Raw genomic sequence first — 24,302 nt, 5'->3', positions numbered from 1 at the left:
AGGCTATTAATGTCAATGCGAGTGATTTTATGTGGGATATAAGTGTTTTGGGGGCTACAAAAAGCTTTGGGTGGACTCCCAAATAAACACAAATACAGCGTAATTGAGTTGTTGAATCACCCTGTGTGACTGCCTACTTCACTTTCCCTGGTTCTGATCAATTGTAATACACTATTAGTATTTGTCACCTATACTTTATTTCTTCATTTTATCAAAGCCCTCCGTACTCCCATGCTCATTTCACTGCATCCTTCTGCATTACGAGGCCGAATTGGCACGTTGTGAAGTTTAACTACAGCATATCTTTTTTAACACGGAGGGTAATTACGGCTCTGGCGTGATTACAGTTAATAGCGCAAGCTGTCAACCAAGTAGTCACAGAGTCACAATTTGACCACACTGAAATGACATTGAACCGTGTAACGATCTGCAGTCACTGGCAGTTCTCTTAACTATTGTTCATTTGTACTGGATGCTTCTTAGTATTACTTTCTAACTTAAATATTGAGATTAGAAGCAAGTGATTGTTGATCCCACTGCTTAGAGTCTGGGTTCAGTTTTATTCAACGCTTAATATGTGGCACAACGCATTCAATCCCAATCCTTGATTTTCAAGAGCAGCAGCAACACTTAAAAAAAAAAGAAAAGCTGTGAGTTAATTTCCTGACTTTTTTTTCATGCCACAAACCCACAGCCCACCCAGTGCTCCAGCGTTTTTATAGATGAAACTGAGAGATACCCAGATTGATTTTGTGATCACCACCCCCATTCTTTCTCTTTACAGTTGCATTTTAGATGGGCCTGTCTTATTTTTGTAGGTACACCTTTGAAAAATATACCACATCTCTATGTCAATACACATTGTTAGGCATCCACCAACCAGAGGAGACTTGAGTAACTCACACCACCCGCCTCGGCTTCCAGGCTGTTCCTTTCTGCTTGCTGTGGCTTTGTGGTTCTTTACTTATGTCTCCATGCCAGTTGCTTTTCTCCTGAAAGGCCAGTTTCAAAATGTGCAGACCTTTAAGTGCTTGTATTCTTTTAAAGCTTTCCATCAAAAATAATGTCACATATGAAGAATGAAAGGCCCAGATGCCAGAAAAAAAAGGGTCCTGGAAATTGGCTCCCCTGATTTTCTTGTTAAGTCTTTAAAAGCAGCTCCATTGACCAATATTGCTCATTCTTTCCATGCTGTAGGCATACTAGATAAAAGGGCAAGGTGTCAGCATGACATATAAGCTGGGGTTCAAGATATATCATAATATCCCACATGCATGTACTGGAAGATGCCGTATGGAAACATACTGAGCTGTGAGAAAGTACTGTGTATATAGTAAGGCTAGGGGACGTGTGGGAAAGACAATACTGCATCACAGCTGGAAAGCACATGCAGCAGAATATGAACATGGTCCTGAGATGTGGTGAGCATTCCAACGGTTATATGTATGTGGAACATGGAGCCTTACTCGCCTTGGAAAGATAGGCTGTGGTCGTGGTTTAGGAAATGGTTCAGTCCGGGTCTCGGAGTTCTGCCGAGAACCGCTGGATTTCATAGAGGTTTATGATCAAAACACACATGAAATAGGGGAATTTGGCAAAGGCCAGAAGCCAATTTCTGCTTAAACGTTGCGTGTTCAGCCATCCCTACCACATGTTGGCATCAATCAATGTTGTTTTGTTTACATGTCATACTTGCTGTTGATGCTTCTACTGTAACTTTTGTGTCACATTTTACACAGCTTTAGAGTCAAGGTTACAGAGAAACTCAGCAAAATGATCCTGAACAAAAAGCCCGGTGACCGTGCAGATGCCCCATTTTAACTGAAGCAAGGAATGACTGTTAAATATGCACATGCATTACCAAGGTGAAACATGATTTACATAACAAGATAAGATAACATGTCCAGGCAGGGATAGAATAAATGTACCATATCTAACTTTATCAGTAACTGTGCACATTCGTCCTCCGGTGGTGAAACCAGGATGCTAATCCATGCCTAAATGATGTGACTGCAGGGCAAAAATCATAATCGTGTTTATTTGTACTTCATTCCTTCAACGCGTGTATATACATGACCGGTTTGTCACAGTATTAGGTAGATGCTACTGGTGAGTTGATTTTACAGCTTTCAGTTGCATGAGATATTGTCGCATGTGATACCGGGGCTGGTAATCCGCTAAAGATCCGCTATTGTGACATGACTTGTTTGTAGGAAATGCACGGCATTTGTCAGAGTCCCATGGTGGTCATGAGTCAGACACATACTAAGTGTGCTTGTTAATTGATAGCAGACTGGGGCTCCTGCCCACTGCCCACTCCAGCTGGAGTGTGAATTCCCTCTCCTATATGTTAATGGTCTCGCTGTATAAATGGCCTGCGCCGGCAATGCTCGGGAAGAATAGCTTGGTGCAACACGGAAACAAGCAGAGCCGTGCGCACATTGCCCCTGCTGTCCTGTTTAGGTCCCAACCACGATTAGAAATGCACTTTGATGACAGCCAGTTATTTTATTTTCTTCCCTCGTGTCTTTAAAAATGTATGATATGCACAACATTCGTTTCGTTCAAGACATCTTTGGAGCCCGCTCCAATCTAACGCAGAGTGTAAATGTCACACATCACAAGTGGCTCTAATCAAATATTGATTGAATGTTCTCTTTTTCTTGGTTTAATAAACCTATGGTCATGCTACAACGCTTCTCGCTATACTTATACCGGACCTATTAACCCCCCCCCCAGGCTTCCCTCTGCATGCCTGTATGATATTAGCTGGCCTTTGTCAAAAGAGGCAGAAAAACTCCAGTAAAGGTCGACACAGGTCGGATGCAAAAAATGATATTCTATGCTTTCACTGAGAGTTTCGAAAGGTCATCTTTATGGGGTGTATGGATTCCCACCAATTTCCACTGAGCATGCAGAATCTCTCCACCCCATTTCTCCTTATGATTGATCGTCCCATTTCAGCCTCGTCTGATTTCTGAAATCTCAATGTTTTATAATGTATCCAACACAGTGCTTGGCATGATCACATGGAAGTATTCAGTGTTTGTACTCCATGCAAGACTTATCTTTACTTGTGGACAATGGAACAGATGGTGTGAGAGAAGGATTTGTCATGCATGGTTGTCCGGGGCCAGACTCTTTCTCAGCACTTTTTGGCAGCATTTTATATGCATTTCATGCTGTATTTGCTGAGTGCTTAACAGAGGTATAGGGTGCTTCTGTGGTGCTGGCTCAGACTGATCCAGCCCCGTCCTATACATCCCACTCCAAAAGCATTCTTATAGATAATCCTGTGTGCTGCATTGTCCATTGCATATTCAGGAAGAATGTTTGTGGTTTGTAGTTTGATAAGCAGTATTAATAGTGACTCATGCATGCAAAGTGGGCAAACAGCAGGGATGAGGAGCTGCAACAAATTATTATTTTTATCACCAATTATTCTGTCACTTCCTTTTTCTGCAAATTCTTTAATCTGTGAAATGTCAGAAAAAAGTAGAAAACGTTCAGAGGGACCAAGAGGATGGATTCAAACTGCATTTTTTCCAAAGAGTCCAAAACCAAAATACATCAAAGGGTTTAAAAAGCCATAAATCCTCTCAATGTGATGGTGGGCCAAACATTTCTGACATTTTTACTTCATATGTGTTTTAAACCAACGATAGACATTTAAAAATAGATGTTTGATTTATTTTAATTTTTTGGCCATTGATTATCACAGCAGATTTGAGATTACGTAAACTCATCAGTTTAATTTGTTCAACATTTCAAACTCAAAGAGATATTTTTCAGGTAGTCACAAAATAAATAAAAAGGTGTGCATCCAAACTTAATATACATGGTTTGTTGGTCCTTTCAGGTGACATGTCAGATGAGCTTAGGGGAACCTTTATGTCAAACTAATGTAGATCAATATTCATTTTCATTGTACTAAACCATTAAGGAGACTTTCATTCAGATCCTCTATGACCTTTCCAAAGAGAGTTGCATAACACACAAGCATCTTGAGGAGCTTGTGTTATTGTAGCCGACTGTTTGAAAGAAATGTGGACGTAGCCTCAGTGTCACCCTGCGTTAATACGGATATTTCCGAGGGAGGTGTGTCACATACAGCATCGTCTCTCCTCCACTTTAATATCCTGAGTGCTATAATCTGCTCACAGCGTCCGACCCACTGCGTGTCACTCTCATTGCTTACCCTCCCACGTAACTCTCCAAAATCCTCTACATCACATTTATCCAACCCCACCCCAGCCCTCAACTCATCCGTGCTTTTCGAGCCAATACCTGCAGCCGCCGGGGCTCTAGCTGTCTGAGACCATAATGCATCACTTTGCAGCGTGCCTGCCCCTGCGGCCCTCTTTTTATTTATTGATCAGCTCTCTCCTATTAAGACGTCCAACAGCTGCCCTGGTTTGAAAGCCCAGGAACACTTTTGCATTATTGAAAAAATAACCAGGGCGCATCACGGTGCGCACTGAGCCCATTTTGTGGAGGAGATGCTCTGTTGACTAATTGTCTGGGCGGTGAAAGTGCTCCCCAGTGTCTTGGCTTCAGATCTGTTTCATAAAGCATGTTATTATCTAGCTGTTATTGCTCTCGCACCACAACGTCTCATTTCTGATCCCGCACTTTGACGTTCGCAGTACCTGGATTTGTTCCCTGTTTTGCCCCCTTTTAGTTTCGCTGCAAGGCTTGCAGTTATTCATTTACCAGACAGGGGAACTCCCCCCCCACTGTTAACTTGTACCCGGGGCCTTTTGTTTACTGACAGTTGCTTGCTATCTGGTATCAGGGGGTGATGTCATCTCGCCATTTGGTCAGGTAACGTCAGTGTTGTTTATTTTATGTCGTAGAACCGAAACTGTGGTGGCCTTGTTTGGTTAAGCTGCAGGAGGAGGAAGGAGGGAGGAGGGAGGAGGGTCAGAGCTCTCTGATTCTGTGTTTACACTCGATACGTGCCATACTCTCTCCCTCTCCCTTTCCCTCACCCTCTCCTAGGGCCAAATCCTTTTTTAATTTTTGGCCCAGCTTTATTTGTCATTGCCGCAGTCAAAGACAACTAAAATCCCAGATTACTTCTATCATATTTCCTAATAGACCAGAATAAAAAAGCTCTAATTACAGGAAATCCACAGGCAATGTTACCCACACTGTATGTGTTAAATAAAAAACATGATAGAAAGCTGATACCAAAAAAAGAAGCCTCTGTGCCATCTTTGTTTGGTTTCTTTGAAATAGTCTGATAACAAAATGGAGGTGCGTCGTTTCCCTTTGTTTCTTTCATGGATGAATCATGATTATGCTGATATAAGATGAGAAGCTCCGTTGTAGGCAAACTGATGGATCCCCTTGACATTTGAAACGCCTTAGAGCTGCTGGAGGGGCTCACGTGTGTGGGCTTGTGCTTCTTAAACTCGCTCTGCCTCAGAAAACTATGGATGCATCTGCGTTAGGTGAGAATTGGTGCGCACAGTTGACTGGCCCATGCTACGCACCGCTAACCTGGCAGTTGTAATTTTCCAACCCATGTGGAAAACTCACGACTGCTGTGCTACTTCTACCCCAAAACAAACGGCCGATGGGAATAGTTAAAATGAAATGAACAGCGCCTTTCATAGAGCAATCCCCAGATTGGGAAGTTGCCTAGCATAATAATATTCCCGATAATCATTAACATTTACAGCGCAGCAGATGTTACATTGTGCTCAATGAACGAGTGTGTTGTATAAAAGACTATTTCAAATTTGAACCAGATAGTGGAAAATTAGGAACAGGTCTACTAACCATCTGTTCCCGTTTCGCTTGCCTCTGCAGTCAAATGTTTGCTCGAGAGGAAGAGGGTAAAGAGAGCTGGTTTGGCAGGTACACCATTGTTTACCCAAGAGACCCAGCTGATGCACCATCAAACAGTGTCTGAGTGTAGATTATAACAAATTGTCTGCCACATACTGCTCCATCTCAGAGAGCTGAATGGCCACGCTCAACAAAGAGCAGCACAGAACACGGCTGCTGCTGCTAAATGAAGTATCCTATCTGGATGTATTAAAACCTCCATCAGAGGGAGATAGCTAGCAGTTATCCTGGATAGTAACACCATCGTTTATTGTATAAAGCATTTGAAAAGCACTCTGTTGATAACGACAACAAATTGCCACTGGTTGATCTCTAAAATACTGACATAAAAAAGAGTAAAAATGTTCCTCCCTGGGAATAAACAAGCAGCTAATAGATGTTTGTTGTGTGTGTATGAGACAGAAGATTTGGACTCCCCTCTTTGAACGCCCCCATGTGTGGTCATGATTATGAATAGGGGAACACAGAGGCCTGTACCATCGCCGTGGGAACTAGGACTACGTTAAACAGTCATTATCAAGTGGCCCAAGCCAATGTAAGTAACAATAGTTAGGTAACAATGGATAACCAAAGCATATCAAGCTTGAGGGGATGATGTGTATTGTTGTGATGGGCTTTAAATATGCATTTGGTAAGATGTTTACACCAAAATACGCTTGATGTTCCAGCTTGAATCACAACGTGGAGCTGCAGTAGCATCTATACAAACAGAGATGTCATAGATTTGACCTATTTGCCTGAGTTAAATATACGTGTTGGGGTCGAACAGAAGCAGAACATATTCCATTTCTTCCCAGTTTAATGACATCACAGTTCACTTTTTTCTGGGTTTTGAAGTTTTCAAACTTCAAACGGGGACGACTCGCTGCCATTTGGGACTGACAGTGTTCCAAGTTGCTCGCTGCAGCTTTAAATAGACGACATTAATGAGTGCCTCTTCTAAAATATGCATTGAGTCCTATTTAATCTTTGCCTTATCACATTGAAGTGGCTAGAGGTGATTATTCTGAACTTTACTTGACTGGGCACAAATGGATTTCTCTTGGATGAGCTTTGCCCGAGTAATGCTAAATGAGCCAATCATTGTCTTTTGAAATATTGTTGGTCGCGGGCCAGTTCAGCTCAAGAAAAAAAAGGAACAATAGTGTTACATATCCATTACGGGATGAGCTGCCAAGTAGCAGTTGTTTTATGGGAAAGAAGCTTCCTAGGCTTTAGGGGAGGCACCCTGGTATTCAATTTAGGGCTTTAAAGTGATGTTATTGTTTTACATGTAAAGCAAGCCCCAGTTTAACATTGTGCTGAAGAATATATGGAATTAAAGGGATGGATGAATCCAGTGTTTTCGGTGTTGAAACTTTAATTTGATATGTTTCTCTCTCTGCTTCAGACACGATAAGCAAATATAAAATGTCAATGTCATGTTCCTCATCCATTTTTGATATTTTACAGAATCATTTAATCTGTTATTCACTTACTGTGTTGTTTTCCCTTGCGGGTAATACAATCTATGATTGATTTATTCTGTCCTTAGCTCTTTTAATCAACTCTTTGCAGTGAAGTTTCCATTGCAGGTTTATATTTTGTGGTGCATTGTCCACACACCAAACGCAGCACATTTGACTGAAGGCTGTTATTTAGTGCATGACATTGTCCACAATGCCATATGCAAACAACACAAAGCACATTTTATTTCCTTTCTGCCACATCTTATTACAGTTGACTGTTGTGTGAACGGCTCTGTGCCTCGGCCATGGGAGCCTCGTCCTATCAGAGGGCCAGACGCTGCAGCAGCTGTTTTAATAGAACCCCTTATGTCTCCCTTGATCCAAGTCAGCTCACCTGGTGTGAATCAAGCCACTTGGCCATACTTTGTTTGTTTGTGTGTCCTATTGCCTTTCCTTCCAGAAATAGGACTCCTCTTTCTCTCAACTCTCAAGGCAATGTCTAGCCCCAGGTGTATTAAAGCATGACTGCCCCCCCTCTTGTCAGGGTTAGAACAAAGCAGCAGCACAAGCGACAAAACCCGCCAGCCCCAGACCCTCAGCACACCTACATATCTCCCTAATGCTCCGCCTTCCTCTCTGGCTGTTTTGCATCTGACTATTTGTCCTTCTCTTCTCTCTGTTTCTGCATCACTGGCTCTCACAGCCCCTCACAGAATCTACCTTATTGCATGTATGTGTCTCTGCCCTTCTATGGCTTTGCCGCTCTGTGGTGTAGTCTGTAATTACAGCTTTATTCTGTGAGCTCAGCCAAGGACTCCTTGGTTCTTGAGTGAAAGGGGTCCCTGTGGGCGCCTGGGGTCCTTCACGGAGGGGATTTAGGCTCTGTGGCTGTGTAATTATGCCTATTCCTCTGGTTTCCATTTGCCTGAGCTGCTGTTTATTTGGTTCAATCTGAGTGGGGAGCATCTGACTCAAAGGAGGAAGGGCAGAGGAAAGGAAAGAGGGAGGGAGAACGGGAGAGGCTGGAGCTTTTCACAAAGCCAGCCCTATTGTTTGAGCATTCAAGTGGGGGAGGTCTGGCCAGGTACATATTTATGAGGTTTTACGGCCGCCTCCCACCCCCACTTCTATCCAACTCAAGATTAAACTTTAACTAGTGTCGCCGCACAGTAAATTGTGTTTGCTATTTCAACAAATATCACAGTACAGCTGCCACGACTGGTAATCTAAGCTGTGATAAAATAGAGGGAAGAATTGCCCTGCGGTGCACGAGGACACAGGTGTTCCTCAAGGTACACATGACAAGGTTGCCAGTCCTCCCTGTCAAACTGTATTAGTAAATCAATCTGTCATCGTCAAATGCCCCCCAAGTTTAAATCTCTATAGAGAGGGTCTCGCTGATGTGGTCCGAAGGAAATGAAAGATGATGTGAACTCAGTAACTTCAAAAGGTTGTCAGGTTTTTTTTTTTATATCATTTGATGTAGGCAGTGAAGGCTGTGCTTGAGTTGAGGCTTTAACTGTGTGTAGAAATGCCCTTTCTCTCGTAATGCTCTGCTTTTGAGAGTTGTGCACCTTGCTGTGAAAGATTGAAAGAAATACATTGTTCAACTGTACTTAATAATAGGAAACGAAATATTTCCTCTCTTTTGTGCATGCAAGTGTCCTTCAGATGGCTACCTATAGTTTTTATAGGAAACATTTTCATTACAATCGCTGCCGCCCCCCGTCTGTCTGCTTAAGATTCATGTAAAGTTGAAGAAAGACTACATCTGATACTGAATTATGTGGGTGTACACATAAATGGATCCCTCTCATGTATTCTTACACATTTTAAAGCCCCCTGTGGAAGGTTTATCTCTGAACACAGCGATTATCCATCATTGTGATGCAGTTACTCAGCGTTAGAGAGCCTCTCTGTTTGTGAGCCATGTGTGTAGGTCCCAGTCCTCCACTTGAGGCCACAACATAGTTTCTCCCTGTTTATGACTTTATTCACTGTTGGCTTTATGAGTCCAGTGTGATGAACGGAAGAATTTCTGTCTTTCTTCCTGTGGGTCCTAGTCTATCCATAGGAGATAATTATAGTGGTGACTGGTTGTAAATAAAAGCCTAGCCAAGGGTTGTCCGACCTGGGAATGAGACATCATCAGCCCTCACCTGGAAAGAAACATAAATCAGAGGCTGAGGTAAAAAAGATGTGAGGAAGACAACAGGATGCTGCAGTCCAATGACACATCTGTTCAGATTGCTATCAGTTAAGACCATGGGCCAGGTGGAAGTGGAAGTGTTTTTCTGCAGACTCAGAATAAAGGAACAACAAATGTTTTTTGTCAATATTCATTTCAATGGTCATACTAATCAATATTAAAAGAAAAACATAGAAAACAACAGATCCTCAATTTTGAGAGGCTAAAAGTAGCAAATGTTTAGTATATTTGCTTAACAGATAACAAAGAAAAATTATCATCATTTTATATTCTGCCAATTAGTGAATCACTAGATAAAGGCAGGCAGATTGAAAGGGACAGCTAATGCCTGCATGTAGACACACAATGCATCAAGACAAAAAGCCAAGGGGCATGAGAAACAGAGGTTTACTCTAGAGTTTAGTTAAAGGTCAAGATATGCATAAAGACTAAACAACACGCGGGATTAAAGAAGGTCCATCCTTGCTAATTGACCCTTTTTTCTACCAAACCCCCTACAGGCTCGGGTAGCTGGGGAGAGGGGCATAATTGCTAGTTTTTTTTATATGTAGCTAAAGTGTGTGTTCTCATTGTTTTGAGTGCTTACTCTTGCATTGTTTCTTTAATAGCAGCTCCAGGCACTCATTGAAGTATTTGTGAGTAAAAAGTAATTAAAATTACAATGGGCTAGCCAGGATTTTGCGGGGTAGGTGGCAGGGCGTCGCAGCACACGATGACTTGGCTCCAACTCACTGCCCTTGTACTCATTCATTACGGATGCATTGGTTCTCGCTCGGTCCTTCCATCTCATCAGTTACAGTACCCCCATGGACAAAGACAGGGTTGTAAAGAAGTGCCCATTATATTAATAACCCCCTGAGTTTTTACATGCAACCTCCATGTACCAACCCTTTACAATGATGTAAAGGGTGCAGACGTTGCTTTTGTAGCATACTGGGGATTGTGTAGCTCAATCCATGAGTTTGACTGTGCGTGCATGTACTACCTAGGAGGCTGAATTGACTCCTTGACTTTCAGTGCATGTACTTGCTATTGACTAGAGTGCTCTGCTTGGTCTTGGAAACTTGTTAATTGTAATTAAACGTTGTCTTTTTCTGTCTCTTTCTTTTACTTCTAGCTGGCGACGGGCAGATGGTGCAGATGGACTCCAGTAAGTCTGGCTTTGTGGGATCACAAGTTGAACTGCGCTGCATCTTCATCAACAGCAACCCTCCCGTCAAGATCTCTCAAGTCACCTGGCAGAAGCTCCTCAACGGCACCAAACAGAACGTGGCCATAGCCAACCCGGCCCTCGGCGTGTCAGTCCTGCCGCCCTTTAAGGAGCGCGTTACCTTCAAGCAGGCGGCCGTTCGCCACCGCACGCCCTCGCTGGAGGACACCACCATCGTGTTCTCCAGCCTGCAGCTGTCTGATGAAGCTGCCTACATCTGCGAGTACACCACGTTTCCAGCAGGAAACAGGGAAAACACGGTCAATCTCACTGTATTTGGTAAGCAATGGTGTTGAATATGTTACAATAATAGCAGTTACCTGAAAGGCAAAACTGGCAGGAAAATGTATTTTAGAGAAGAACAATGCCTCCTTCAAGGGTGGACATGTTTACTCTGTACATGAGAAGAGACCGTGTTAATATTCCAATACCCTACCAGTGGTGTTCCCATGATTTAAACGCTTTCGTATGGTTTGCTACAACTTCCCATTTCGTAGAAGCAAGTTGGCAAGTTTTGTTTTAACAAAAGATATCAAAAGTCCCTCTGCATAGATTTGAAGTTTATTAATCTAATCTCAGTTCTTCTTGAGCTAGATTGTATTTGTCTTTATTGACACAATAGTTGCACATTCAGCACAGGTTTTTGAATGTGCGTTTGTGGGTGAATATAAATGCCCGCCTTATCAAACAAATAAGTTACAAACTGTGTGAATAGCATGTTTTTCCAAAAGAGGGGATAAGAAAACCACCCTTTTCAGCCTTCTGATGATGATAGTTTGTTAGTGTGCTTTTTGTGTTATTTAGCTTGAAAAGTAGGAGAATTGTCTCAATGACTAACTTAATTTAGAATGTTTGCCACCAAACATCTTTAAAAATGATCGAAATTTGTAGGTGCACTGTTTTCAGTAAAATAACTAAAATGTAACCACATTCAATACCACGACCTTTTAATGTTGGTAACCAGGGTTTTTATGTGCCTTAGTCAGCAATTAGTAATTGTAAAGCTTCCACATGAGGAAAACACATTTGGGAAGTGAAAAACAGATATCATCACATTTCAAGCCAAAAAAGAGAAGACAAAACAGGTTGTGCACCCTAGCCAAGGAGTTATTTCCTTATAAGAAGTCAGAGGGATATAAAAGCTGTCACCTACATTTGGTTTATCTTCGACTTGAGGCACAAAAAGAAAAATGTTCTGAATCAGATAACACAGGGTCAAACTAACTTCTTCCCTTATAGTGAAAGCCAAAAAGAAAACACCTTCACAGCTCTGCTCTTCAGTGTGACATCGCCACAGGCAGTGTTGTAAAGTAGGTTGAGTTTCTTTGGAAAAACAAAAAAGCAGATGCTGCTCTGGAGCTGCTGCTAAAATCAAGTTGTTTACAGTTAATACCATTGCCACCCAACACGTCTCTATCCGTTGAGGACCTTGTTGTGTATACATGTTCATTGTTGGGGTGTCATTTAACACCAGTCCCAGATTGGCTCATGTGGCTTTTATAAAATAGGATACCGCTGAAGAGAGCAGTCAATAAAAATGGCAGGTGAGACGGAAATCAATAAGGCCACTTCAGAGTGTGTCATTGGGCTTGAATAATCTCATCTAGTGGGAAACAGAGGAGCGTCTGGGACTTAGTTTACTTTGGCAAGAGGCAGCTTTGAAAAGGTTGTACACTGACTTTGATTAGGGATCTAATTAGAAATTAAGTGTTGCTGTGTTTTCCATTAAATCCCAGTAAAAGAAAAAGCACTTGGCTTAAGTAGTCCCTGTTGCCGGGGCTTCTTGTCAGCTCTGAGTCCCCGTTTTGTGTCACTGAGCCTCCCAGGTCTTTTTAGGCTTCCGTGGCTCAGTGAATGTGAGGAACCTGTGTGTTGATAACCAACCGGCAGCGTTCAAAGAGGCCTCTTCATGGCTTATCTTTTCAGTTGTGCATTCGTTCAAGCTCAAGCCTGCCTTTTGATGTACCAAGAGTAGATTGCTAATTGGCAACTTACAAAGGATTTCAAATTGGATGATTGTGCATTTCGCTAGGAAAGTGGGTTCTACATCTGTGAGAGCTTTGACAACTGCTTCTGCTTTGAGAAGGCAAGAGGCAAAACATTGCTGTTTTGATTTACAGCACTGTTTTCATCTCTCATTCCCTTAGTTAGTTTTACTCTGAGTTCAAAAGGCTGATAGTAGACAAAATTAGACACTTTAATGAGACGGAAACTGAAGGAAAAAGCACAACATATTTGTTTAATGAGCTTGACTTCAATTAATTTTGATTGTTTAATCCTTTTCTTCTCGATAGCCCGGCCTACGACACGTATGACCCTGACAACCCCCACGATTGTGGCCAGATCCACGAAGCGCAAGATGACTGTCGCCACTTGTATATCGGCCAATGGGAAGCCCCCAAGTGTGATCAAATGGGACACCAGGTTGAAGGGTGAAGCCACTTTCCAGGAGACTCGCAACCAAAATGGCACTGTGACGGTGAGGAGCAACTACGTGGTGGTGCCGAGCCGCGAGACCCACAAACAGAAGCTGACGTGTATCGTGACGTACCGGAGTGAAAGGATCACAGAGAGCGTGGTGCTCAACGTGCAGTGTAAGAATCTGCTCTTTTAAAACTGCCCTATTGAGAATGTTTTAGGTTTGTTTTTTACAGTTAAAAAAAAAAAAAGTCTAAGTTTAAATGAGCAGGTTGGTTATCTTCACCTGGATTTAATGTTCTTATGAAATTATGTGTTTGGTTTCCTGCTGTGTAAACCGCTCACCATTGTTTACAGTAAACAAGACCCTTTTCCAGTTAGACAAGTCAAGAAAACAAATAAACATGTGCTGCTAAGTATGCAGTACTAAGAACATGTTGGGATACTTTTTATATACGTTTTACAAAAAGATTTCCCCTTTTTTGTTCCTAATTATTCACAAAATAAAATGTAAAAATGATTAAGAAAAATAATGGAACAATTGTTGTGTTGACATTTTGGAGGACTTTTATATCAAATGTCATTCTCCTATGCACCACAGGTTAGAATATTATGTTGTCCTTTTATAAGTATTTACCTCTAAGTACAGCAATGCAAAGTAAAACGTTTTTTTTCGTGCGTGGGGAAATTGTTTAAAAGTGTAAACACTAGTTAAGTTGCTGTGACAGTGGTGCAATGATGCAACAGTTCTTTGGGATTATGTTGTAAGGTGCTGACCTGACTATGGTGTGCCTTCCTTGCAGATGAACCCGAGGTGACGATCGAGGGCTTTGATGCAAACTGGTACCTGAACCGTCCGAATGTTCAGCTGACCTGCAAGGCCGAGGCTAACCCCCCTGTCACCATCTACCAGTGGAAACTGTGAGTCTCGCTAAACCCTAACAAAACCCCTTAAGGCTTAGAAATCAAGACAGCATTGCTACGAGTTGTTTCACTCACAATAAAATAAAGTGTTTATATGGAGTGCTTAGAAAGGCAATTTTATAGAATGGCCTAGTCGAATGTAGTCTGCTCTTTTCCGACATTTGTTTCAAGGCAAATATAGATATACATACAACAAAGTAATCTCTAAAGATAAAAACAATCCAGAAATGTTTCCCCGTTTATTTATTTGTTTTAAAATGTGTAATGAAGATAAGCTTTTCAACCTGAGGCAGAGCTCACTGGTCCTATTACGTCTGCAACACACACCCCTATCTGCCTGATGGTCACAGATACTGGAAGATGAATGGGAGCAGAACTCGCTTTGCTTCGCTTTTGGGGTTTTGCTTTGAAGTGTGAGGACCAGCATGCAGGTAGAGGGCTAAGAAAGTGCAATTGTTAATGCATTTGTGCTCATGAGGGCAGCGGTTTATCCCTGACACACAGAGAAGAGGGCTGAAACTGAAAACCGGAGTATGAGCCGTGGATTAGGCCAGCATTCCGCAGGGCTGACATCAGTCTTTTTGCCTGACTGTGAATACATGAGCAAGAAGAGATGCATGTTTTCAAGGCCTCTGGGAATCTCCCAGAGGCCCCGGGTTTGATCTGTTTTTAGTAATTGCATGAAAGTCGGTCACGCAGAAATTATGTAGTTTACATATGAGCACCGACACATGGAAGGAATACATCCAAAATGTAGATTTGTTACACAATCATTGGCCCTGATCAAACACCATGATTGGTTTTGGTTGTTGGGTGCAAAATGAAATGTTAAGTTAATGCAGCTTTTGGGATACAAAGCAACTATTGTGAGTGTATCACGGTTTAAAATGAATGTTTTATATGGTAAAATTGAGAGATAAATGTAGCAATTTGTCGTGTAATTGCTCTGTGAACGCTGGGTTGAGAAATATGTCACTGGACTTGAGTGGATGTGGATTAATAGACCATTGTGCCCTCATTGTATCTACTCTACAGCCCGCTGTTGGATTTGAATGAGGCATGGGGAGTTTTTTCCCCCCTTATACATAGATTCAGCTCTCGGGGCAGACACACTGATACACACAGCAGCTAAAGAATAGGGAAGCTTTGACCTGCTCGGGGTATTTTTTCCCTTTATCAGAGGCAAAGGGAGATTTAAGGAGATATGGGAGGCTAGCGAAGGAATAGGAGGAGGCTGAAGAGATGTGATCTAGAAAGACGAGGGCACTGTGCTGACAGATAGGAGGGGACGGCCATTGCTGCACTGAAAATGAGATGCCAAATCTGTTGTGAAGGTTCCCCTGGGCTCCTGTGTGGAGGTCAGCGCAATGCTGTGACGGAAGGATCTGGAGCAGGCTGGCAGGATTGCGTCACACTACACCACAAAAACACACACACGAGAGGTGTAGCCAAATCTAGTAAATACTAATATATCTGTGAGGAGGCCCACATTATTTTTACTGCTAAATGAAATGTAAATATGATTTATCTTATTGAATAGATAATAATAAAGGTTAAAGGTTCATCTATTTTGTAATTCATTGGGTTCATATGGCAGCTATTTGTTTTTCTGTTTCCACACTTGCTTTGTTTCCCTGCATTGTATGAAGAAAAAGAAAAACTGAGAATCTTTGATTTTCTTTGTTTTTGTAATAGAACAATGCCAGGGCTATTTCTCTAAATGGGTTAATTGGGAGCTGCACAGAACTAATAACGGAGACTCTACAAAACAAAGGACACACCCTATTTGAACTTTATTGTTTGTTTTTTTGAAATGTTTGCTTGTAGGGCATTCTTCACTCACCACGCTCATTTATTGAGTCTGTTTCAAGTGCATACATCAGTTTCCAGTGTGTCTAATGAATACTAAGTAGGGGTAGTGTTGTTTTATCATCAAAAATAACTCTATTACTTGTGTGCTAGGATTTCTTCTTTTTTGTTCTTCCTGAAAAGCCATATTCACACACACACACACACACACACACACACACACACACACACACACACACACACACACACACACACACACACACACACACACACACACACACACACACACACACACACACACACACACACACACACACACACATGGGGCTCTATAAATAAGAAAGCAGTGTTATTCTTATCACTGCGTTTTGCGGTGTGATTACTTCTAACTCCACTCTAATTAGCTGGCTTACTTATCTCCATTGTAAAAATGTGATTCTATTATTCATGTCGATTAAAGGCCACAGTAAGGGAACTGTTGGTGCGATTCACCAATGGCTGTGGATAAAACGCACAGATCACTTAATATCCCTTTAAGGCAAGTTTATTGCCCCTTTTATTTACCATAAGCAATTAGTAAGTATTGCTAATGCTTTCTTAGTCTCATCAAAGACAATGAAACTGCACGCTCGACACGAATACACAAACACATTTAGGCTGATTAAACGGATGTATGTTTGATTAAAGACGTCCTTTATCGCTACTTGTTTGTTTGTTCCATGTCCAGAAAGTATTAACTTGTTTTCTTTGATGAAGATTATAATTTCCTGTAATCAGGCCTCTGTTTCCAATGTAAACAATCTTATTTTGAGACCTATAAACTAGATTAAACAGACTATGAATAACAAGAGAATTTTAATTGTAGGCATCTAAGCATACACAGACTGTTTTATTTTCAGTATTGAAGTTCAAAGCCACCTCCACACAATGCGGGTTGTAGTAGCATGGTGGGATGATGGATGGACTGTCCTTGATACTCACACACACACACATTCAGATGTCTTCGTACAAATTCTCAAGTCGCCGCAGAATCTGTGGTGAATAGCATTTAGCCACCTTTCCCATTCTGCAACAAATCAATTGGGCTTTGCAAGACTCAGCATTCGATAGAGGCTCACAGGGTAACTGATTATTGAATCGTGGCACACTGTACTGTGGGTTGTTTGCAACTCTCTTGTACAAAGTCGCCAAGGTGGCCAATGAAAAACAGCTCCACCACAGCTCTTTCTATTACCCTTTTGTTCCCAGCTATGGACACCTTATCATTGAAAAATGTAACACTTCATTCGAAGGTCATATCTGTAAAGCAGTTTAGCAAGCCTAATTCACATTTTAATGCATATAGGGCTAATTCAAATGATGTATACATACTATAATCATTCATGAATATGTACATGACACGATTTATATAGTATAAAAAAGTGGCTGACATATTATATTGTAAGTTCAGCATTCATTATGCTTTATATGCTTTTTTTGCGATTTAAGTATTGTATACCCTCTCTTATTATGTATACCACTTTAAATACTGATGAATATGCTTGCAATGCCTGAAGACATGACATTTCTTATAATATATTAAAAAAAAAAAATCTCCAAGCTTTTCATACTGACTTGCATAGAAAATCTGCTCCATAGTCAGAATTGAACCACATATGGATAGGCCGTTTCTAAGTGACATGTTATTACCATGCCACTGTGTCTTTCCCCATGTCGCTGAAGAGCCTTGTTGAAAGCCTGTTTAGTGCAGCTCAAGTGCTTGATGTTTGGCCTTTGTTAGCATGAGACCTTATTTAGTTTCCTCTCTTATATTACATTTCATTTTTTTTTTCTGGCTGTAATCAATAGAGCTTTACATATACAAAGTGTGGGGTGTAACCTCTTTTGCAGAATCCTTAAAAAAACAGCGTCACCCACACCCAGCATCCCCACACAGTCACAGCTATCTGATTCTATCACAGTCTGTAGCTCCACTTGAGTAAGATCCATTCACAGCAGCTGATGAAGCTCATCGAGGGGAAGCTAACAGGAAACGTCTTATTGTCGCACAATTTGATACCTTTTTTCAAGCCTCCGGGCGCCACAAAAAGGGTCCAGATAATAGGAAGGAGGTTTAGTTAGCTCGTGATCCCTGACCTCAGAGTGTGCTGACCTGATCAAAGGACATGAGCAAGCCTGAACGCGGGAGAGAAAGTGGACCATGAAGACAAACACCTCAGGCAGGGAGACAGGCTCCACTTCTCATTGACAGCCCAGCATTTGGTAGATTCTACATTTATCGCTTGATCAGCTGCCTCTCTTGACAGGCCCCCTGAGTCTTCAATCCAGCCATGTGAGCGGTGCCGTAGTTGAGCAAAGAAGCCCCCGTCCTCCACCCCCCACCCTTCCTCCTACCACTGTCTGTTTTGTATTCCACCTGCCAAGAAAGCCTGTGTCCTCAGGCATCAACTATGTCTTGCCTGTTTGGACCTGCTGGGATTCCCTGTCCTCATAATTTAGTTTGGACTTGATGGATGATGGCTGAAATATAGTGCTGTCAAATATTTCTGGTATTTATCTTACCCTCGCACACACATCCAGGTTTGTTTTTGCACTAGAGACTGTATTTTTCATGCGCCTTGAATTGCTTTTGCTGCTCCTAGCGGAGGGTTTTTTTTTTTTTATATATAGCAGGGCCTAGCTGCTTTAATTCTGCCTTTTTATATTGTCTGTATTACCGCCTCTTTCTCTCCCCACAGCTTGAACGGCTCCCTGCCCAGTAATGTGGAGATCAAGAACAACACCCTGTCCTTCAAGGGACCTGTGACCTCGGACCTGGCCGGCACCTACGTCTGCGACGCAACCAACGGCATCGGGACTCGAACTGGCATTGTGGACGTCAACATCACAGGTAGGTTGACACAAGCGCTCGCTTCCGTTCTCTGTCTCTTAAGTAACTCCGGCATGGCTTGCGTCAATACAGTACCCTGCTAAAGGGAACCATCAAACCCCCTATTCAAGCAAACATTCACACACACATGATGGAAGATGATAGTCTGGGGTTTCTCGATGCTACTCCCACCTGGCCTGGCTGTGTGGCCCCCCAACTGCACTGTGAGGAAGGTGAGATGAGCTTAAAAAAAAGCCTCTGTGTTTGTGTATCATCGCTACTCACACACACTGTGAGAACACAACAGCCGCCCCCTCTAACCCTGCCCTGTTACGCACCCAGGCGCATGTGTGGGAGCGATATAAAGCAGGTCTATTATCAGCGCCTAAAATAACATGAAGGAATATGGGGGTTTGAGGTGAAGGTACTGTATTGATCATAGTTTGCTCGCATCACGCTCCCATTTCTCCGAACAGCCCGTGCCTCTTTTGTAGTGGAGCTCTGCCTTCGTTCTTTTGTCTCTTCTGTCTTCTGGGGAAAACAAAATGCTGAACAAAACTGATTCAGTTCCTTTGCCTTCCACATAATCGCTGGCACACACGCACAGTGGTTCCTCTGGGTTTTCATCCATAGGAGACATATTTTGCACTAAAAGCCCTTGCTATACCAGATTTCACTATATGAACTGTTAATGTGGGAATCTTTTTCTATTGCTAGCAGCTGTGTGTGTGGTATTGGGAGACTGTGACAGTTTTGCTCTGGTCGGACTGGAAGGACTTTTTCCCTTCACTCTTTGTTCTACTTGTTTTCTGGGAAGCGGGGGTGTTCTAACTTGCATTGCTTTGCATGTTGACTCATGTTGTGTCTCTGGAAACGCTGGGCTTGGTGTGAAGTGAACAGCTGTGCCTTACAGTATCATTGGATACCTTTTTTTTCCTGTTTCCTCTTTTTCACTGTGTTATTCTCTACTGCTTAGGGGTAAAGCTAGGAGGAGAAAGCAGCTCTGTTAAGTGTGATGCCATTACCTGCGTTGTGAGAAGTTGTCAAAGGAGAATGAATAGCCCCATACTTATCAAGCAGGAAAGTGAGGAAGTAATCTACAGTCTGGAAATCACCCAGCACCAGCTTGTGTTGAGTAATTGTGTTCCAAAGACATTGTACTCTTTGATACTGTATCCCTTTAGAGTAGGCAAAACAAAGGCACCAAAGTAATTTTCTATTTCAGCTTTTTCATTGATTGCTTAAATTAACAAACCACACTGGCTTTGTCCCTGTGGTCTTTCTGTTTATTCTCCTCATTTATGTGTTTAATTGTGCTAAGTGACTGCGGTGAATAGCGCGTGGGTGCATCATTTGAGCACAATCAATATACATTTGAATGTATACATATGTAAAGCCAAGCAAAGGTTTGCAGGGTGTTGAGCAGCTTAAAGGAAATGTAATGCTTGAATTTGAAGTTGTGAAAACACTCTTTGCTCTCAGCGAGAGCTAGCTTTTACTCCCTGCTACTCTGCACGTTTACCGTAATTAAAACCCTTTAGTTATTACATGTCACCTAGAGACCTAGTATTATGTCAACGAAAGGTTTTTACATTTTTTCTTGAGCTAAAAGAACCAAATCTTTGATATCTTGAGATTTACTAGATATGTAGGGTCTCCTGTGTGTCTTTGCTGCTGCATGTTTGTCTTGCTTATAGCTTAACTTAGTCGATCTTGTTTAAACTCTTGGTCACAGCAGTTACTTCACATTGTGCATCTAATCACAGGAGCATTTCAAGAACTCATAATCCTCCTTCGATTAACGACGCAGTCTTTTGGCTTTGCTAATGGTAGCTACCATAGCTTGATAGCTAACGATGATAGCTAACAATAGCTCTCCTCCCTCCCTATGATGCTATCTCCTGTTCTATGTGCCTCATGTTGGGTTATTTTGCCTGCCTCCTTTACTGGTAACGGTACATGTGTTGCATAGTTGCAAGGTTGGAGGCGGGAATTGTAGCGATAGACAACCCAGTCTCACTCGTGTTTAATCTATTGATTCGTGTTCACCAACACGATTTTCCCCTTTTTTTCGTGTCACACAGAACGATTTTAAAAGCAATGTATTTCTATTGGAAGTGTGTTTCGTGCCTGCAACACGTCTTTTTGTCCGGTCGGGTCTTGGAAGACCGGAAGCTGTGTGGTTCATAAAAACATGTTCTTTATATATACAGTCTATGGTTCTTACTCAATATCAAGCCACGATTATTGTTTTTATTTTAAATTGTATAATGTCGGACTTCTTTTGCCGTCCGCGAGGAAAAGAAATGGGGCTCAGAGCCTCAAAATACTGAAATCTGTATTTTTGTAATCTTTTTTTCTTTCTAATTTGTTATTATTTTCTAAATAACACTGTTATTTACTCAACAATAACACACAATTAGCCTTGTTTTTATTTATTTGTTTAATTCTATAATCTCTGGCTTTTTTGGCGTCCGTCAGGAACTGAATTTCAAAATAAAATAACTGAAAACAGATACACAGCCACTGAACTGATTACCCAAGATCCTCAGCTATGGTTTAAGCTCGGTAATTGGATTGTTTAGCCGCAATGCACGTTGGGATATGGTGTCAATGCGATATGAAGTGATCTCTACAATAAAACAGTTTAGTTTCGGATGTACAAAGATATTAATAGGAGGAGGTGCAAAACAGAAAAACGAATTAACCTTTATTCAAACATTAAAGAATACTTTAGGTTAAGGTCTTCTTTCAAATAGGGAAAAAGCTTTGGGGGTATCTACAGATAAATATTAAGCCTGAGCCGGTGGGGGCTATGGGGCAGGTTAAGCTGCTAATTCTGCTTGAAACTACCTTTATTAACAGTAAAGTGTACTCAAACTCAGATAAAAACTATTTCAGCAAGTGTACATAAAAACAAGAGTAAAGAAAACCCATTTCCTTTTAGTTCTGATGGCAAGATGGCACTTTATATACTGTCATGCAAATGCACACCTAGAGAAGAGCTTCGCCTAGTGAAAAAATAACTCGACAATATGTGTCTGCAGAGAGGATGTGCTCCAGCAAGCCTTTTCTGGGTGTTGACTTCATGTTCTCCAGCTTCCTGAGAGTGAAAATAGCTTGACAGTAGCTGTGTCACACTATGCTCTCTCTTCACATGTGTGGGTGGGAAATATGAGCTTATGTTCACCTCTATCCTTTTTCTGTGCCAGGGACTACATGCTGTGCATGTGCCGCAACCTTGTTATCCCTGCCTGGAAGACCTGTGGCTTGAAAATAGACATACGCCCCCCACCTAAAAATGAAATAGCTCTGTCTCTCTACCTTATAGCACCTGGTTGCCTGGTGTTATGTGTGTGACTTACTATGGTGCTAGCCCAGGATCTAAAATAGCTTCAGTTAATCCCTCAGGTTTCAATAGCTGTCACTATACCTTATATCACCTGAGCTGAGCACGGGAAAGAGAGGAAGGAATGAAAATAGAGGATATGAGCATCGGAGCCATAGGAAGGGGGGGTGACACAAAAGAGGATGGCAAAGGATGTATAAGGCTCCGTTAGGAAATGTAAAGCAAAACAAAAAGTATGTTTAATGTTAGGAAATTGGAAATATGAAAGAGTACTCAAAAGGCTGCAATTTAAGTCATCTATTTCTCTTGATTTGTCTCTTTTATTTCTCCCTGCAGGACGCCAGCCAGTCACTCAATCCTTCAAACAGTGGATCTCCATCAATTATTTACCCTCAGCCCTTGTACTTTTCCACTACAGATTGCAGGCTTATTGCAGAGCCCTGTAATCACATCTCCCCTGGGCCAGCGCGGGCTGAAATAGTAATGGCAGATACGTAACATCTAAAGCCACAGCATGTTGGGATGTCATCCGCGTTTTCGAGCCATCAACACTCCTCCAGCTATGACTCACCCACAGTGGCCTTGCCTTTAAAATAGCTTATAATGGCCTGCAGAAAGGCCTGTTTAACAATCTCACACACATAAGCGCTTTCAGGTTATGTGCAAGCATAAAGAGAGGCCAAGCAGATCATGCAGTATGGACAGGCTGCTGTCAAAGCAAGAAAATAATGCCTATAATATTGTCATTGTTTTAACCCTTGTGTTGTGTTCGAAAGCTGTTACCGTTCATGGTGTTCGCGGGTCAATTTTGACCCGTGATTTATTTCAGTCCAAAACACAAAAAAATAATGACTATCATCCAATATTGTTTTAACTACATCATAACTAACTTATTATGCATTCAGAACCGTACAATCCGGTTGTAATCGTATTTTATGGGCCCAAAACACATTACACAACATATTGCACACGTGCATGTGTGTGTTCAGGTTCAAGTGTTTATGTACATATTCTTTGTGAAAGGTGGAGTTCCCGTGGGGGGAGGGAGGCCAGAGGGAGCCTCTGTGAGCGCGAGTAACTTGAAGAGAGTGGAACCCCCCCGAAAACCCCCTGGAGACCACAGAGACAGCGTCGCGTTGAATGTAACTACGACCAGTCGCTGGCTAGGCCGAGAAACGACGGTGCCGCTATCAGTGCGAGTTACCGCCGCTGTATCAGCAGTCTACGACACCCCCTTGCGGCCCTGTTTTATAATGTCCTACGGACCAACACGGTAGGCGGGTGGTCACGACCTGGGGGCCTTGTGGACCGAGTGGGGATGTTGCTGCCAAGACGGGTGGAGTTGTGTGCTGCGAAGTTAGTCTACGTATTTTACGAACCTCCGATGGCCGAAAAATAATCATTGTACATGACACTTTCAGACGGAGTAATACAAAAGCGATAACTTATGTTGTTTGTGTGTGAACGTTGACTATTGTGACCGTTACTAAAATCCCCACCACCACCACCCTGATAATTTTTTTTCTTAAGTACAGAAGTTTAATTCACCACCCATGCCGCATGGGGCGCAGGTTGCGCGGTGATGGTGACGGAAGCACAGATAACATGAGGCTTTACGAAGATTAAACGCGACGCAGGAGGCAAGTTTACTTTAGGCGGACGGTTAGTAGTATGAAAGGGTGCGATGCGCGGTCCCCCTCTCCCCCACACGTTCCGAGCAGCAGAACACGGACGTAAGTGAACGTGTAGCCTGTAAATCTATAAAAGAGAGTATGTACAGGCTACGTCGGTGTTGGAAAAAAGTTTTGTTTCGACGGGTTTACCCCCACCGGTCGACCCACCGTTCGTAAAAAAGACTCCAGCCGTCGACGGTGGGGCACGTGGGGCCATCTTGGCGGTGACGTCTGTACTACAGAAAACCAGGTTCTGGTGCGGACTCTCTTGTCACATGTCGGGCACTAAGGGTTTCGATACCAAAACACATCCGGTAGTAGTTGGTATCTACTTATTTTGACTGTGTAAATAGATTACTGATATCACAGTTACTGTTAAAATCCGGTTCAGAACTTCCGGAGATTTTTTTCACATAGTAAACCAAAGGGCCACACCCACTGAGCCCCAGTTTAAACCCCCGGGTTTAGTCTAAGTAGAACTGAAATCTGTGGGGGTGGGGAAGTAGGTGACATTGTTATTAACAAGTGTTGTACGTG

The 24,302-nt window shown here is 42.3% G+C and overlaps 1 protein-coding gene across 1 annotated transcript in view; it reads left to right on the top strand.

Annotated features, from left to right (window-relative positions):
- Nucleotides 1–24,302, top strand: part of nectin1b (nectin cell adhesion molecule 1b) — a 76,958-nt gene that overhangs the window by 36,117 nt on the left and 16,539 nt on the right. The window contains exons 2-5 of the mRNA XM_010770228.1: nucleotides 10,631–11,002; nucleotides 13,018–13,317; nucleotides 13,945–14,062; nucleotides 18,613–18,764. Coding sequence (XP_010768530.1) covers nucleotides 10,631–11,002; nucleotides 13,018–13,317; nucleotides 13,945–14,062; nucleotides 18,613–18,764 — 942 coding nt within the window. The remainder of the gene's footprint in view (nucleotides 1–10,630; nucleotides 11,003–13,017; nucleotides 13,318–13,944; nucleotides 14,063–18,612; nucleotides 18,765–24,302) is intronic.

This window comes from Notothenia coriiceps, unplaced genomic scaffold, assembly GCF_000735185.1.
Source record: "Notothenia coriiceps isolate Sejong01 unplaced genomic scaffold, NC01 NC01_scaffold00008607, whole genome shotgun sequence".
Taxonomy (NCBI): domain Eukaryota; kingdom Metazoa; phylum Chordata; class Actinopteri; order Perciformes; family Nototheniidae; genus Notothenia; species Notothenia coriiceps.
Note: the sequence above shows the minus strand (reverse complement) of the source record. Positions and strands in the feature narration are given on the sequence as shown.